At 45.1% G+C, this 13,429-nt stretch overlaps 1 protein-coding gene across 7 annotated transcripts in view; it reads left to right on the top strand.

Moving 5' to 3' along the window:
* The window catches only part of mllt3 (MLLT3 super elongation complex subunit), a 38,029-nt gene that overhangs the window by 19,434 nt on the left and 5,166 nt on the right, over positions 1 to 13,429 (top strand). For 2 of the 7 annotated variants that reach the window (XM_078105772.1, XM_040181876.2), the window contains exons 5-12: positions 319 to 357; positions 953 to 1,084; positions 4,489 to 5,058; positions 9,402 to 9,471; positions 9,677 to 9,730; positions 10,934 to 11,078; positions 12,066 to 12,162; positions 12,271 to 12,327. In XM_078105772.1, the coding sequence (XP_077961898.1) occupies positions 319 to 357; positions 953 to 1,084; positions 4,489 to 5,058; positions 9,402 to 9,471; positions 9,677 to 9,730; positions 10,934 to 11,078; positions 12,066 to 12,162; positions 12,271 to 12,327 (1,164 nt within the window). The remainder of the gene's footprint in view (positions 1 to 318; positions 358 to 952; positions 1,085 to 4,488; positions 5,059 to 9,401; positions 9,472 to 9,676; positions 9,731 to 10,933; positions 11,079 to 12,065; positions 12,163 to 12,270; positions 12,328 to 13,429) is intronic. The other 5 variants (XM_078105773.1, XM_040181877.2, XM_078105775.1 and 2 more) reach the window with 3 other exon arrangements.

The following is a 13,429-nucleotide window of genomic DNA, read 5'->3' as shown; positions in this document are numbered from 1 at the left end:
GTTGCTTCCTTAGTGTTGGTCCCCTGCCAGAGGACCCCTGATGCCTAGGCCTTTTATGACTGGAGCTAAGTGCTCTTTATTTACTTTGGCCTGCATCCCCTTCTCAGCCTCAAAAGGACTTGTCATTGACTATATCAAAACTCACATTCTCTGTTGTGTCTCCCCACTTAAAGATCCATTTCTTTGAATTCAAACCTACCATACCACGCCTTGTTCCACTGTTTTGAATATTAATAATGTAAGTGGGTTTTTGCCTTAGCTATTCTTTTGAATGTGAGAGAATGAAAGTGTAAATCTTTGTTGTTCTCCTTTTAACAGCAACGGGATCCTCACAAACGAAGTTCAGAAGACTCTAAAGTAAGATTTTTACCATAATTTGGGGCTCAGGGTGAAACGGCTTGACTGACTGAAGATGACTAAGAACTTGGATGATTCTAGAAAGTGGCTACAAACTGTTTCTGTGTAATTATACCAGCATGTTTATTGTGGCTGGGAGACTTACCCTCCAGTGCCTCAGGTACATTCACTTTATTTCTTTCAAAAGTAAGACAAGAAAAATGTCCTGTATTGGTTAATTCTTCTGCCATAGTCCAGACGTTGGCAGCTGAGCCCAGCAACAGATTTTTGTTTTGGCGAGAGAAAGGTGGTACACATTCACCGAGGAGCTTTGGAGGTGCATAGTGTGCTTTTGAACTTTGGACAGAGACATCAGTGTTTCCTCATTATAACAGGGGCCGCCCCTCCCTCTGAAGTTATAAACCTAGGGGAAACACTGGTTTAATGCACATCACAGACAGATCAAAACTCTTCTTCTTGTAGCTTACGGTCTCCAAGGGCGTACCCTTTTGATCCATTCCTTTTTAGATTAGAATCATAAAACCTTTTATTTGATGTGAATGAATATAGAATACAGGAATCTGATCCTTGTGGTTTGCTGCCGTTTCTCTGCGAGGTGATGGTAATGCAGGAGGGCTCCACCTCCCTGTTCACCCAGCACCTGAAGCTGCCTACGCTCCCCAACACCTCGCATCTGACACCCACCTTCTCTGATCCAAAGAAGAACAAAAGCTTCCATGGCTCAAAGGTCAGTGTTGTCTTCGGGGACTTGCCGGGAGCTAGACAACCTCCTCCTCTGCCTCCATTCTTGGGTCCCACCCAGCTCTGAGACTTTCTACCTCTAGTATTTCGGCCCTAATCCCTAAAACATTTTGCAGAGGCAAAGGCCTCTATGATAGTCATACTCAAGGATTTCAAAGACATCCAACATTTCCTAGAACACACTTTGTTTGCTGCCGCTCAGCTGTAAACACTGACAGAGACAGATTGAGACTGATAATCTTTGACAACCTGTGGGTTAGAGCAGGGGTGCCCAAGCTTTTTTGCCTCACGGACCGCTTTCATGTAAGCCAATAGTGGCGGATAAACACAGCGAAATACCGGTAACCGGCCGGGGGTGGTTGTGGCGCGCTCTCTATCCGCTGGTGGGCAGAACTGCCGTGCACAGTGAATAGTGATTCTTGGGTAATATGTCAAGAGAGACGAGCGCACGTAATCGTGCCTGGAAAGGACCCTTGCATGGCAGTTCTGTCCCGACACATGTGCAAATATGTCATGTGCGCATGGCCCTCGCACCAGCGGACAGAGAGCACCCCCGTTGGCCGAACTGTTCGCCTGACTACTGTCTCGGGGAAACAACGATACAAGTAGTAGACAATAATGTACAAAATGATTCAAGCATGATGGGCCCAGAAGCTGCAGGGAAGATTGAGACAGCTCGTGCACCACTGAATCATGTATGTCAATAAGCTGGCATGTTGTTTCCCTTGTGTGTTATTTTTAGTCCCTTTTTTAAATAGTGGTCCAGGTTAGGAGACGCCCATTTCACATGGAAACAGTTTCTAGTCTAAACACAGTTCGTGTGATAAATTACTTGTGGAGCAGGCGGTCACACACACACACACACACACACACACACACACACTGTCCAACTGCATGTTATTTTACAAATACCATGTTGCATAGAACTACTTTGTGGCAAGTTAAAGCACAGTTAAAACTGCGGCAATTACTTTGACTATTAACGCAATTTTAATAAAATATTATTTTGAAAGTCTGTTGCTTACTGGCTCTATATAGACACACACAAAACACATGGGTCAACAGAGGGGGGGTGGTGATCAGTATTGGTTGAGCACACATCTCAACCAATGAGAGCATTTGGGGGCGGGCCTAAAGCCTAGTTTATGCGTTTTCAGAGAGACGCAAAGACACGCAGACGCAAGACCCCCTTGCGTGTCCCTTGCGCGCCTTTTCACACCTCCTTGCGTCCTTGCGTGTGTCGACCCATTTTTCTAGGCTTGCGTCAAAAGCTACACAAGCCTCCTGCAGCCCGCAAGGCTGTGATTGGTCTGCTAACTACATCCTTTATGTATCACATTTCCGGTTTCATAGCACAATACCGCCATTATTAAAACAAAGATTTTTACGAGAGAACGGATCAGATTGAATAACTTTTGTCGGAAGAAATCCGTAAATATCACCACTTCTACAGCCTCTGACTCATGGAGGGAGATCTCTGCAAACGTCTGTTTGCCGGTCGAGGGGTGTACAAAGTTGTGGGGGAAAATACGTAACAGATGGGTCCGTGATGAAAATGGAAATGTGTGACTCCGTAAAGGATGTAGTTAGCAGACCAGGAGGCTTGCGTCGCTTTCGACGCAAGCCTCCTGCAGAAAAATAGGTTGACGCACGCAAGGAGGTGTGAAAAGGCACGCAAGGGACACGCAAGGGGATCTTGCGTCTGCGTTTCCTTGCGTCGCTCTGAAAACGCAGAAGCATAAACTAGGCTTTATTCGTTGGGATTCCAAGGACGCTTCATTCTTCGTGAGTTGGTTTGTCGACAGTTCTCCTGCACGCCGCATCCAACCTAGTCGGCCAAAGCCTCGCTCCACTGGTTGTTTTGGGAGCTAGTGGGCTCATATCAATTCAGTGTAACCCTTTAGTATTACTTCAGGCTCGTAGTACTCCTGTGATAAGATACGTTTTGCAGTGGTCACAAATAGCTTTGTATTTATCAACTACACGCCGTCTGGTAGATTTCAAATGAAAATGTCCATTTAAGAGTGCAGAGATTTTCTCCATTCTCCCAGTTAATTTGCGCCGCAGTGTTAAGCCCCTCCCAATGCAAAAAAAAAGAATGGCTGTTAACGCATGAGGAAATTATTGTCTGCGTTAATGGATTAACGATTGATGGAAATACGTTAACGCATTTCTAACACATAATGCCTATTAAACTGCTATTCTAGATGGTGAAATCGTAATAAAACAAAATCATAATAATAAATGACTTGATCCAGGCCTCTTGTTTGATTGAACAAAATATATACCTAGAAAGTTAAACATAAATCCGTAACCGTGTGGTATGGTGTGGTATGGTGTGGTTTCAGTTCGGACAGCATTATTGTTCTTACCCCTAAACTGATTTACATGAACCTGGGTGAGCTGCTCAATGTCATGGTGCTGAGAGGTCTGTTAAAGAGTGCCCCTTTGGTGAATCCATGTTGGTGGCAGCAGAGGCACCGTGTCCCCTCTAGAGCACTAAAGCAGATCGATGTGTGGCGGGCTGGGATCACTGCAGCCGAGGAGTGCGTTGGAGTTCAGACACGAGCCGACAGCTTTACACCCTAAGGTCCCGAGGTCACTGACAGATAAACAAAATAAAGGTTTTAGAGGCGGTGTTCCAAAGTTGTCGGCCTCCCGTCGTCTAGACTGCTTTAATGGCTTTACTGCATTGATGAAATATTGACATGGGGGCTGGAGGTGAGGCCCAGAGAGTCGTTAAAAGGAATGCACTTCCTCCTTTCTCCATGTTAGCCTTCGCTCCACTTTTAAGGGTGTGCATGTGGCTGCTGAAAAGGCCCTCAAAAGTCTTGGGTTTGCTTCTCAAGTCCATAGAGACTAACAAGACCCTTTAGTATACTGTGATGCCAAGCTGCAGGGCGCCATGAGCTTACCTCTTGTGTCAAAGGCTAAGATGAATCTTGACTTGACCTCGCTCTCTGCTTTTCGCTCAATTTGTTGATTGGCACCATGAATTTTTGGGCTAAAGGGCTAAATGTGTTCTAAAGTTAACAATCAAGTCAATCAAAGAGGACAACCGTACCAGCACACATGTCGAGAGTTAAACCAAATTCAGTTATCACTGCAATGCAAGACCAGGTTGTCCTACCAACAGAATTAGTCAGTGTTCGCTCTATTATGTTTGCCCACTGACCTAAAGATGGGATTTCCACTGCTCCTTAATCCTTAGTTGCTGAGGTTTATTCGTTTGTAGCTTATGATTCTGTGTAGTTCTGCACCAGCACCCTAAAAGTTGGGTAGACTTTCTTGTCTTTTCTAGACCTGCTTGAATCTGCCGTCATGATTTGGACTTATTGCCGTTTGCTCTAAAGGACGTTTTTGTCTAATGAAAGAATTGTTGATTCGCAGGATGGCTCCAAAGGAAGCGGTGTCACCCTTCTCACCACCGCCACAACCACCAGCACCACCAACAGCAGCAGCTTCTCCAAACTTCACAAGCCCTCCAAGGACCACAAAGACAAGCCTCCAAAAGACTCAAAAGAGCCAAAAAGTGCCTTCAGAGACTCCGACTGGGAACCCAGCAAAACCCCCAAAGAACCTTCCAGGAAACCCAAAGAGAACCAACCACTTAGAGATATCAATCCTAAAATGGGCTTCAAGGAACCCAAGTCTTTGTCCAAGGAGCATCGGACTGAGGGTGGGAACCACGGGGCGGTTCTAAACAAGCGTCTGTCCACCCCCGACCGTGACAATCGCGTGACCAAAAAACGTAAAAAGGGATTCGGAGATCCAGCAGGGAAGCCACCGTCTGGGTCAGACACTCAACATTTGGATAAGAATCTCTTGAAGGATAGAATGAGTAAACTGCGACCAGAAGCTACTGAGGCAGACCGAAGGAAGGTTTCCACGCTGCTACCGTTCCAGGAAAGGGTGGACCCCAATGACTCGGATATTGAGGACCAGTCTACCAAATCGGATGTAAGTACGATGTCTTTGCCATTGTTATCAATATCAATTTACATTTATTTCGTATAGCCCCAAATCACAAATTATAAATGATCCCCTGAGGGATATACAGTCAAATTCAACATCCTCTGTCCTTGAATCCTCTAATCGGCACAAGAAAAACAGCCTTTAAACAGAGGGGGAAAAAGGAAGAAACTCTAGGGAGGGCAGCAGAGGAAGATCCCTCCATTATGATGGACAGCAGTGTGATAGATGTCATGTTTATACAATGAAATCACAAGTGCAAGGGTTCTTGGGAGCACATTGAACTCCCTGATATAAGCTTACCAGCCAGTACCCGAAGAAAGGGGTGAAAGGAGGGGTTGTGGAGAGTGCCCCAGTTCCTCCAAGGCTTCAAAGAGGGCGGTGTGCTGGTGGTCAGTCCTTCCCTGGCTATATGCTATAAAGTCAAATGGCCAACTGAGAGAAAAACTTTTTCTAATGGGAGTCCCAAGAACCACAGGGGTCTGGACAAGGGAAGTGTGGTGGGGGGGGCGCGCTGTCATTAACTACCTCAGGTTCATTCATCTGGGTGGCCCAAACAGGAAGTGGAAAACAAAACTGAAGCAAGATGGTTACATGATCCAGTTTTGTTGACCTATTAACGGTAAAAGCACATAGAAGGAATTTTGCTTTTTGGGACCCTAAAAGTGTGTTTTGTTGATTAAGTAACTGGATGTGGAATCGTATCCGGCTCCACATATTGAGTAGGATTATACTTCACGTCTACAGTGGCTGCTTTCATGAGTATGCTGACATTTGACTGGGTTGCCTGGTCCACACACATTTGGGGGAGGACCTCACCATAAAGCCAGGCTGTTTTAAAGCCAAATAGTAGACAAGAAAGATTTATGGTTTTACAACACCTGAGGAGAAAGGGGAGACGTGAATGGCCCGCTTTTCCCTTTAATCCTTCTAGCTTTTAAAAGGAGTTTGTGTGAGAAAGGTCTAAATCCCTGCGCTTTGAGCACTTTTCTTTCCTGTCATGGTGTTTTCATTTCTATTCTCTTAAGCTTGTATAAAGCGTAGGTCTTTGTATCTTTCTCCTTAGGGGTTCAGCCAGGGGAGTTATGACTTAGCACAAGCACAACCCATGTTTTTGTCTGCGCTGTATGTAAATGCCTCTCAAGTTGTCCCACGGACAGGCTGGGGGTCGGGCCGGCCGTAAAGGGGATGTGGGTTGACAAATACCAGGTGTTTGATCCTCCCCAGGCTAGCGACTGCGGTGGGTGAGCGCAGTTCTCCCTTCTTATTTGACCACTTGTTTGATCTCAGTGTTTCTACCCGAGCACTGGGCCAGAAATGGCAGATGGGAGGAAATGTGGAGTAGGTGATGACATGAAGGGAGAACCGGCTGGAGCGTCATCCCGGGAAGCCATTAAGCACACGCGAGGAGGGAACCGTCACCTGCACAAGTCATTTGATAAAAGCAAAATGCAATGCTTTGTACACGTTATGAAACTCATGTTAACTTGTATGTCAAGGATAATTCATTAATATTTGCAGCACAATTTTTGAGAGATATTTGAAATATGCACTCAGTTGTGGAAGAAACACTTCCTTAACCAGCTTAACCACCAGTTCTTAACCAGTGGGTGTTTTTTGTTTAATATACTGCATATACTGTTATCCCTTACAATGGAATGAAACAGGATTTACTGTATATTAAGAGAAATGATAGATATAGAACTTCGGCTTTGACATGGACATTTTGAAAGAAAAGTGACTAGGTCAAATAAATAAAGTTGAGGTCATTTGGCCTTAACTTGCATTGACTCTGCAACAATGACCCAACAGCTGAGAGAACCATGAACGGGTTAACCGCAGCAACCGCAGTGCGAATGAGCTGATAGATTAGTGTGCCTACCACAATGTCTCTGTACAGAGTGAGACTGTTTGGACTGCCCCTGCTGAATCAGACAAGCTAACCAAATGCTCTATGCTCGGTTTGGTCTTGTTTGCTGACATTTCTTGTTGGCCATTCTAACTGTGCCAAGAGTAAAGAGAAAAGGCCAGATTTATGGCTAAAGACTAGTTGTCTCTGAGGAGGTCAGCTTTGAGCAAAGCGGACAAAGGCCCTTAAAAGGAGCCGTGGTGAGATTTATGGCCGTCTGAAGAACTGTCCCATAAACCACCAGACCAGCTGTGTGCTGTTTGTCGGTGGGAGGTGACGGCCATTGAAGTCGCTCTGCCCTTTGTCCTCACAGCTCTCTTTTTCTCCTGTTTCTTCTGGAGGTGGCTTCTCACACTTTGTCTCTGTGGAGCCACATGTACATTTTACACTGCTGTTAGAAGGACGCGTTGTAGACATCCACATCTCCAGTTGGTCTGAGTGGGTCACAAAATGTACTATGGGGAAATGATTAAATCCACCTATGCATAAGCATAGAGAAAGACAACAAAAACAGCACTACGTATAGACTATACAATATAATTATAGCATAAACCCCTATGTATGTATGTATGTAGCTAGTTGGCTTCCAGATAGCTAGCTATAACAGCAGGAAATATGTGGCTTCCCTTTATTCAATTGAACAAACTCAAAAACACAACATTTGCACTATTAAAGGTGTGTACACTGGTATTACTCCACTTGATGGTGAAACAGTCTGATAGTAACAATCCTACTTCAATTTCTATAACCATGAATGACGTGTTCCGAGGGTCCTGAACACGGCACAGCGCTCTTCTATTCATCTTGTACTCCTTTTATTTCTGGTTGAAAAGAGGTAGAATAAGCACAGCAGGACCACTAAAGCAGAGTCCTTGTGTGTCTCTTCTTCACGCCTCTGGCCAAGAGGCAACCTGTGCATCCAGACCACAGGTTATGTTCTACTTCCCATGTGCAGACAGCAATGTAATTGTTCCATTAGGTTCTGTTGTTGTCCCAAACTGTTGACCCATCACTTGAAACCACTTTCTCGGTTTACTCCCCTGTGTGCATTTTGATTCTTGGTTTTCTTTATTTTTTTTTCAATTCAGTTTGCGTCATGTACTGTCTAGCTGCTGTGTCCTTATTTTTGTCAGATGCTATGAACTCTTTCAGAGCGCTGACACTTTCTCCTACTGAAAGCCAAAGATAAGAAAACCTGAAAATATTCACTATACTTGTGGCTACGTTAGTATGAAGGGGGACAATCGGAAACGTCTTTAACACAGCAAAATAAGACAATCCTTGGATGGAGACTGCGCTACACACTTCTTGCGAGAAAGAAAAGGAATCCCTCTCCAATCAGTCTTATCATTTTTTTTTCATTTTCGAGATGGGAATGTGCAGTGAATTGTATTCCATTTCAAAGGGCTTCAACCAATCAGGGGTCAGATAATCAATCTGACGTACTGGTGTTTCCATTTGATCTGACAAAGACAACTAGGGGGAGCTCTTAGTTCCCGAGAGCATCCTTGTTAAAATTTACGAGCTGCCTTTGAGAGCAAATTTGAGAGCAACACGTGACTGTCTAAGGAGTGAGGTCTCAAGTCCTAAAAGATATCGATCTGAGCTATAGTAACAGGGAAAAGTCTTAACTTAACTGTTTTTCATTACATTTATACTTAATATGTCTCATATGTCATGGAAGATGTTTAGAGCTATACATTAAGACGATTGTTTGTGCTGCGGTACCATCTGACTTGTAGCAAATACTATCATACAGGAGTTGGTGTCGATCTTTTTTTCTTTTTCTTCAATATTCATATAATACTCAAAATAGGTATCATGATTACGCCGATACGTGTGTCCAAAAAAGGATCAGCCAATTCTAATGCTTGATGGAGATTTCAGGCTCAAACACTAAAACAAGCAGAACAGCAGTGTGTTCATTAGCTAGATGCCAACATGACATTGTGTTAGTGGCGACAAAGACAGACCTATGTGACTCCTCAAAGGCTACGTGGGTTTAGGGATCCATCCGTCTGACACACCAGTCCTGACACAGAGCAACACCTGCAGGTACGGAGTACTGATCCCTTGCTGGGGGCTTCAAGCCTCTTTCACACTCCAAACAAAAAAATGGTTCATTGTAAAACATCATTAAAAAAATCAACTTTGGTGGACGGCCACAGCCTTGGTAATTATAACAAAGAAACTGAAATCAGTCTTGGACCCCCCATGTTCAGTTTGTTATGCTTTATTTTCCAGGCAGTCAGTAAATAATGAACATATTTAAGATTTTTCCGTCTCGCACTAAATAATGAGCCGTGGGAACTTGTACCTAATATATATCATAGCATGAAGGTGGTCAAAAGTTCAAAAGTAAACATTGACAATCTCCTGTAGGTTTTATTCATCAGTTTGTTTTTTTCTTCTCTTCTCCCAGTCAGAACAGCCCAGTCCAGCCAGTTCCAGCTCCAGTTCAGGCTTTGCTCCCACACACCACCAACGGCAAGGTAATTATAACTTTCAGCTGATACCTCTTCTTCATTGTGTCTTTCAGTCCCAAATGGTCCATAGAGAGGTCCAGTGTCATTGCTCTAGAAATCCTTTTGGACTAGAGCGAGTGTCAGAGGTCAGGGTCACCAGTGTGGGGCATTGGCCTCTGCTTTACTTGAGGGTGACCTCTGCTTGTGTGTTTGTAATTTTCTCTGGATGCAGTGGTGGACTTCATCATCAGGAAAAGGGTGGCTTTACCTGGCCCCACCCATACAGGTAACCTTTCCTGTTAGCCCCCCCATGCACATATGCACGGAGAATCTCTTGGCTACATTCGAATTGTCAAAACAATTGCCTCCTAACGTCTGTTCCTAACCACTATTCCTTGACCTCTGTGGAAAACATCACTGGGTCAAGGAAAGATGGTTAGGGGAATTTATGAGGAGTTCGGAAAAGTCAGCCGCGGTGTTTAGATCCGACATCCACTTTCACTAAGCTAAGTACTTATGATGCGACAGGAGACGCATGTTAGTGATGTCAGTCAGCAGCACGAAACTACAATTCCTCCGAAAATGGACTATAAAGAAGCGCATCTTAGATGCCTCCGTCCGTGTTGTTACAGTGGAGTCGTGCAGACGACATAACCAGGTTCAAAGTATTACTTTATTAACAAGGTTGCACTATAAATGAGTTATGCTAACGGTTACTCACATGATCTACGTTTCTCGGTTATTTCTCATGAACGGTCAACGTCACTATATGTCACCATTTAAATATTGCCCCCGCAAGGAATTGTGTGACAGAAATATCTCCTTGCCTTTCGTAAAAGATGGTCCAGTGTTTTCTATGCTAAAGGAGCAGAGTAGAAAAGCATTGAAGCTCATTTTCTTAACATTTAGAGAACTCGAATAGCACTTATCATGGCGGCCACACTACTTCTGGGTCATTTTCCTCAGTTAGGAACCTTCCTAAGCAGATTTGACAATTCGAATCCAACCCTTGTCTCAGAGCATGAAAACTCGTGCATCTCTCTGCAGCCCTGTCCGTAGGTGATTGGTGCAGAGCAGCATGTGCACATGCGTCCTCCTGCACTCTGTGATGTCATTGTCCTTTCATCGCCACAGACACACTGACTGTAGTGTATTTCACTTCATTCCGCTGTCCTTCTGCCAGAAATACTCACCAGTGCACCTAATATGGATAAAAATCCTCTGCTGCAAATAATCCCCAATGTATGTTTGCCATTCATATAAAGAAAGAATGTATCTGTGGACCAGATTTGTGCTGAGAGGCGCTGATCAGAGAGGCCGACTAATGCATCATTGGTTTAGGTGTTTTTGCAAAAAAAGCAAAGTGAAGAGTAAAAGTGTTGTGCAACCACAGCTTCCACTATTCGACCAGCTTACATGAACCGCTGCCTTGTTCGTGCCTTCACCCGAGCCCCGACAAAGTAATGACAGCTCTGCCACCATCCCACAGTGCTGGGCCCGCTGCAGTCGGTGCTACAGGACCTGCACTCCGATGATAACGATGACGATTCAGAGGACGACGACGACGACGACAACGACATAGACTCCGACGTGGAGCGACCGCCACACGCGCTTCTCACGCACCACCAACGCAGGTTAGTGGGCCTGCTGATGGAGGACAGGGAACCACACTTGGGCCTAGGCACCGTCGGCTAATGCTGCTGGGGAAACGCACATTGGAGGGGTTGATTTTTCATCTTTTTTACATCTTAAGGGAATACATTTTGTATGAATTTAAATATGCTTACACTGCATATGTATCACTGCAGTAAGGCAGCATTGATAAAGAGACATAATGTAAATCAGCTGATATAATACAAGCAACACTATCCATTCCTTTTTTAGAGCTCGGTAGTCCCATTTCTCTTGGTATTTAGAGCTGCACTAGTCAATGGTATTGAATTCACAATCAAATGACTGTGTAATGTGAAAGGTGTAAATGGTAAATGGTAAATGGCCTGTACTTGTATAGCGCTTTTCTAGTCTTCTGACCACTCAAAGCGCTTTAACACTACATGACATCATTCACCCATTCATACACTTATGACAGGAGAACCATACACAGTGACACCTGCCATCAGTAACTACCATTCACACACTGTAGTCACAGCTACAGAAGCAATGTTGGGTTAAGTGTCTTGCCCAAGGACACAACGGCATGCGGGTTAGCCGGGCCTGGGATCGAACCGACAACCCTCTGATTGGAGGACGACCGTGCTCCCCACTCACCCACAGTCGTTGTAGTGATGACCCCACAAAGTATTCTTCCAGAAGTGCAGTTTCCACTTTTCCTCTACCTGTCCAGCAGACTGGTTGGTGAACTGGAAGAGCATTTATGACCTTCAGAGACACCAGAGCTAAAAGAGAGATTTCATATTGGACGTGCATTCATCGGATGGACAGTAATTCGACTCCAGATGAATGCTAATGTTGCTTTGAGTCTGCTGGATGTATAAATGGTAGATCTGATATACCGGATGTTTACTACTCGTTCTGCTGTCAGCATTGGGTCAGACACAAACCTCAAAGTCTGGGCCTCGTTGAACACCTGTCTATCTTTCCTCCTATGATAAACTACCCAGGGTCAGTTTGAGTGATGGCAGTGAGAGTGACAGCTCCTCACCCTCCCCCCCATCCCGGAATGAAGTCCCACCCATACTTAAGACTACTGCTAACCAGGTAACACGATATGCTATGCTGTGTATTCTTGTGGTTAGTGTAATTTAACTCAGCACAAGGGTGTAGCTCCATGTGTCTAGAGTGACCGTGTACTCTGTCCTCTGTCAGATAATGGAATTGAAGAGTCCCAGCAAGCAGAGGAACAGAAACCTAGACTGTGATAAGGTAAAACAGGCTCTTCTGTCTTCATTACAATACATTACATGTCATTTAGCTGACGCTTTTATCCAAAGCGACTTATAATAAGTGCATTCAACTATAGGGATACAAACTCAGAAGAGCAAGAAACGAGAAAGTGCAATTTCATCAAATAAACCCATTTGCTATAGATAAATTGTACTTATAATGCCACTTAGGTGCTTCAATTTGTTAGTCTTTTAGTCGAGGTAGTGTCTGAAGAGGTGTGTCTTTAGTTTGCAGCGGAAGATGTGAAGGCTCTCTGCGGTCCTGATGTCATCAGAGAGCTCGTTCCACCATTTCGGAGCAAGGACAGCAAAGAGTCGTGATCTAGTCGAGTGTTTTGCTCTCAGTGAGGGAGGAACGAGCAGTTTTGCAGATGCAGAGCGGAGAGTGAGGGTCGGGATGTCGGGTTTGACTATGTCCTGGATGTAAGCTGGACCCGATCCATTCACAGCATGGTACGTGAGCACCAATGTTTTGAACTGGATGCGGGCAGCCACCCGTAGCCAGTGAAGAGAGCGGAGGAGTGGAGTAGTGTGGGAGAATTTCGGAAAGTTAAAGACCAGTCAAGCTGCTGTATTCTGGATGAGCTGCAGAGGCCGAATGGCGGTAGCAGGGAGACATGCCAGGAGGGAGTTGCAGTATCTCCCAGGCGTGAGATGACAAGAGCCTGAATCAGTACCTGCGCTGCCTTCGGAGTGAGAAGGGGACATATTCTCCTGATGTTGTAGAGCGTGTATCTACAGGATCGTGTTGTCGCAGTGATGTTGGGAGTCAGGGAGAGTTGGCTGTCGAGTGTCACACCGAGGTTCCTAGCAGTCAAAGTGGGCGTTAGCACGAAGTTGCCAAAGTTGACCGTCAAGTCATGGGTCGGAGAATCTTTTCCAGTCAGACAGGCGGAGATCCGTGCCGCCACCTGAGTGTTCGAGTGAGGGAAGGAGAGAATTAGTTGGGTGTCATCGGCATAACTGTGGTAGGAAAAGCCATGCGAGTGAATGACCCCGCCGAGAGAGTTGGTGTAGAGCGAGAAGAGGAGGGGACCCAGGACGGAACCCTGAGGAACTCCAGTAGTAAGAGGACAAGGTTC

The sequence above is a fragment of the Gasterosteus aculeatus genome, chromosome 7 (genome assembly GCF_964276395.1).
Source record: "Gasterosteus aculeatus chromosome 7, fGasAcu3.hap1.1, whole genome shotgun sequence".
Lineage (NCBI taxonomy): Eukaryota > Metazoa > Chordata > Actinopteri > Perciformes > Gasterosteidae > Gasterosteus > Gasterosteus aculeatus.
Note: the sequence above shows the minus strand (reverse complement) of the source record. Positions and strands in the feature narration are given on the sequence as shown.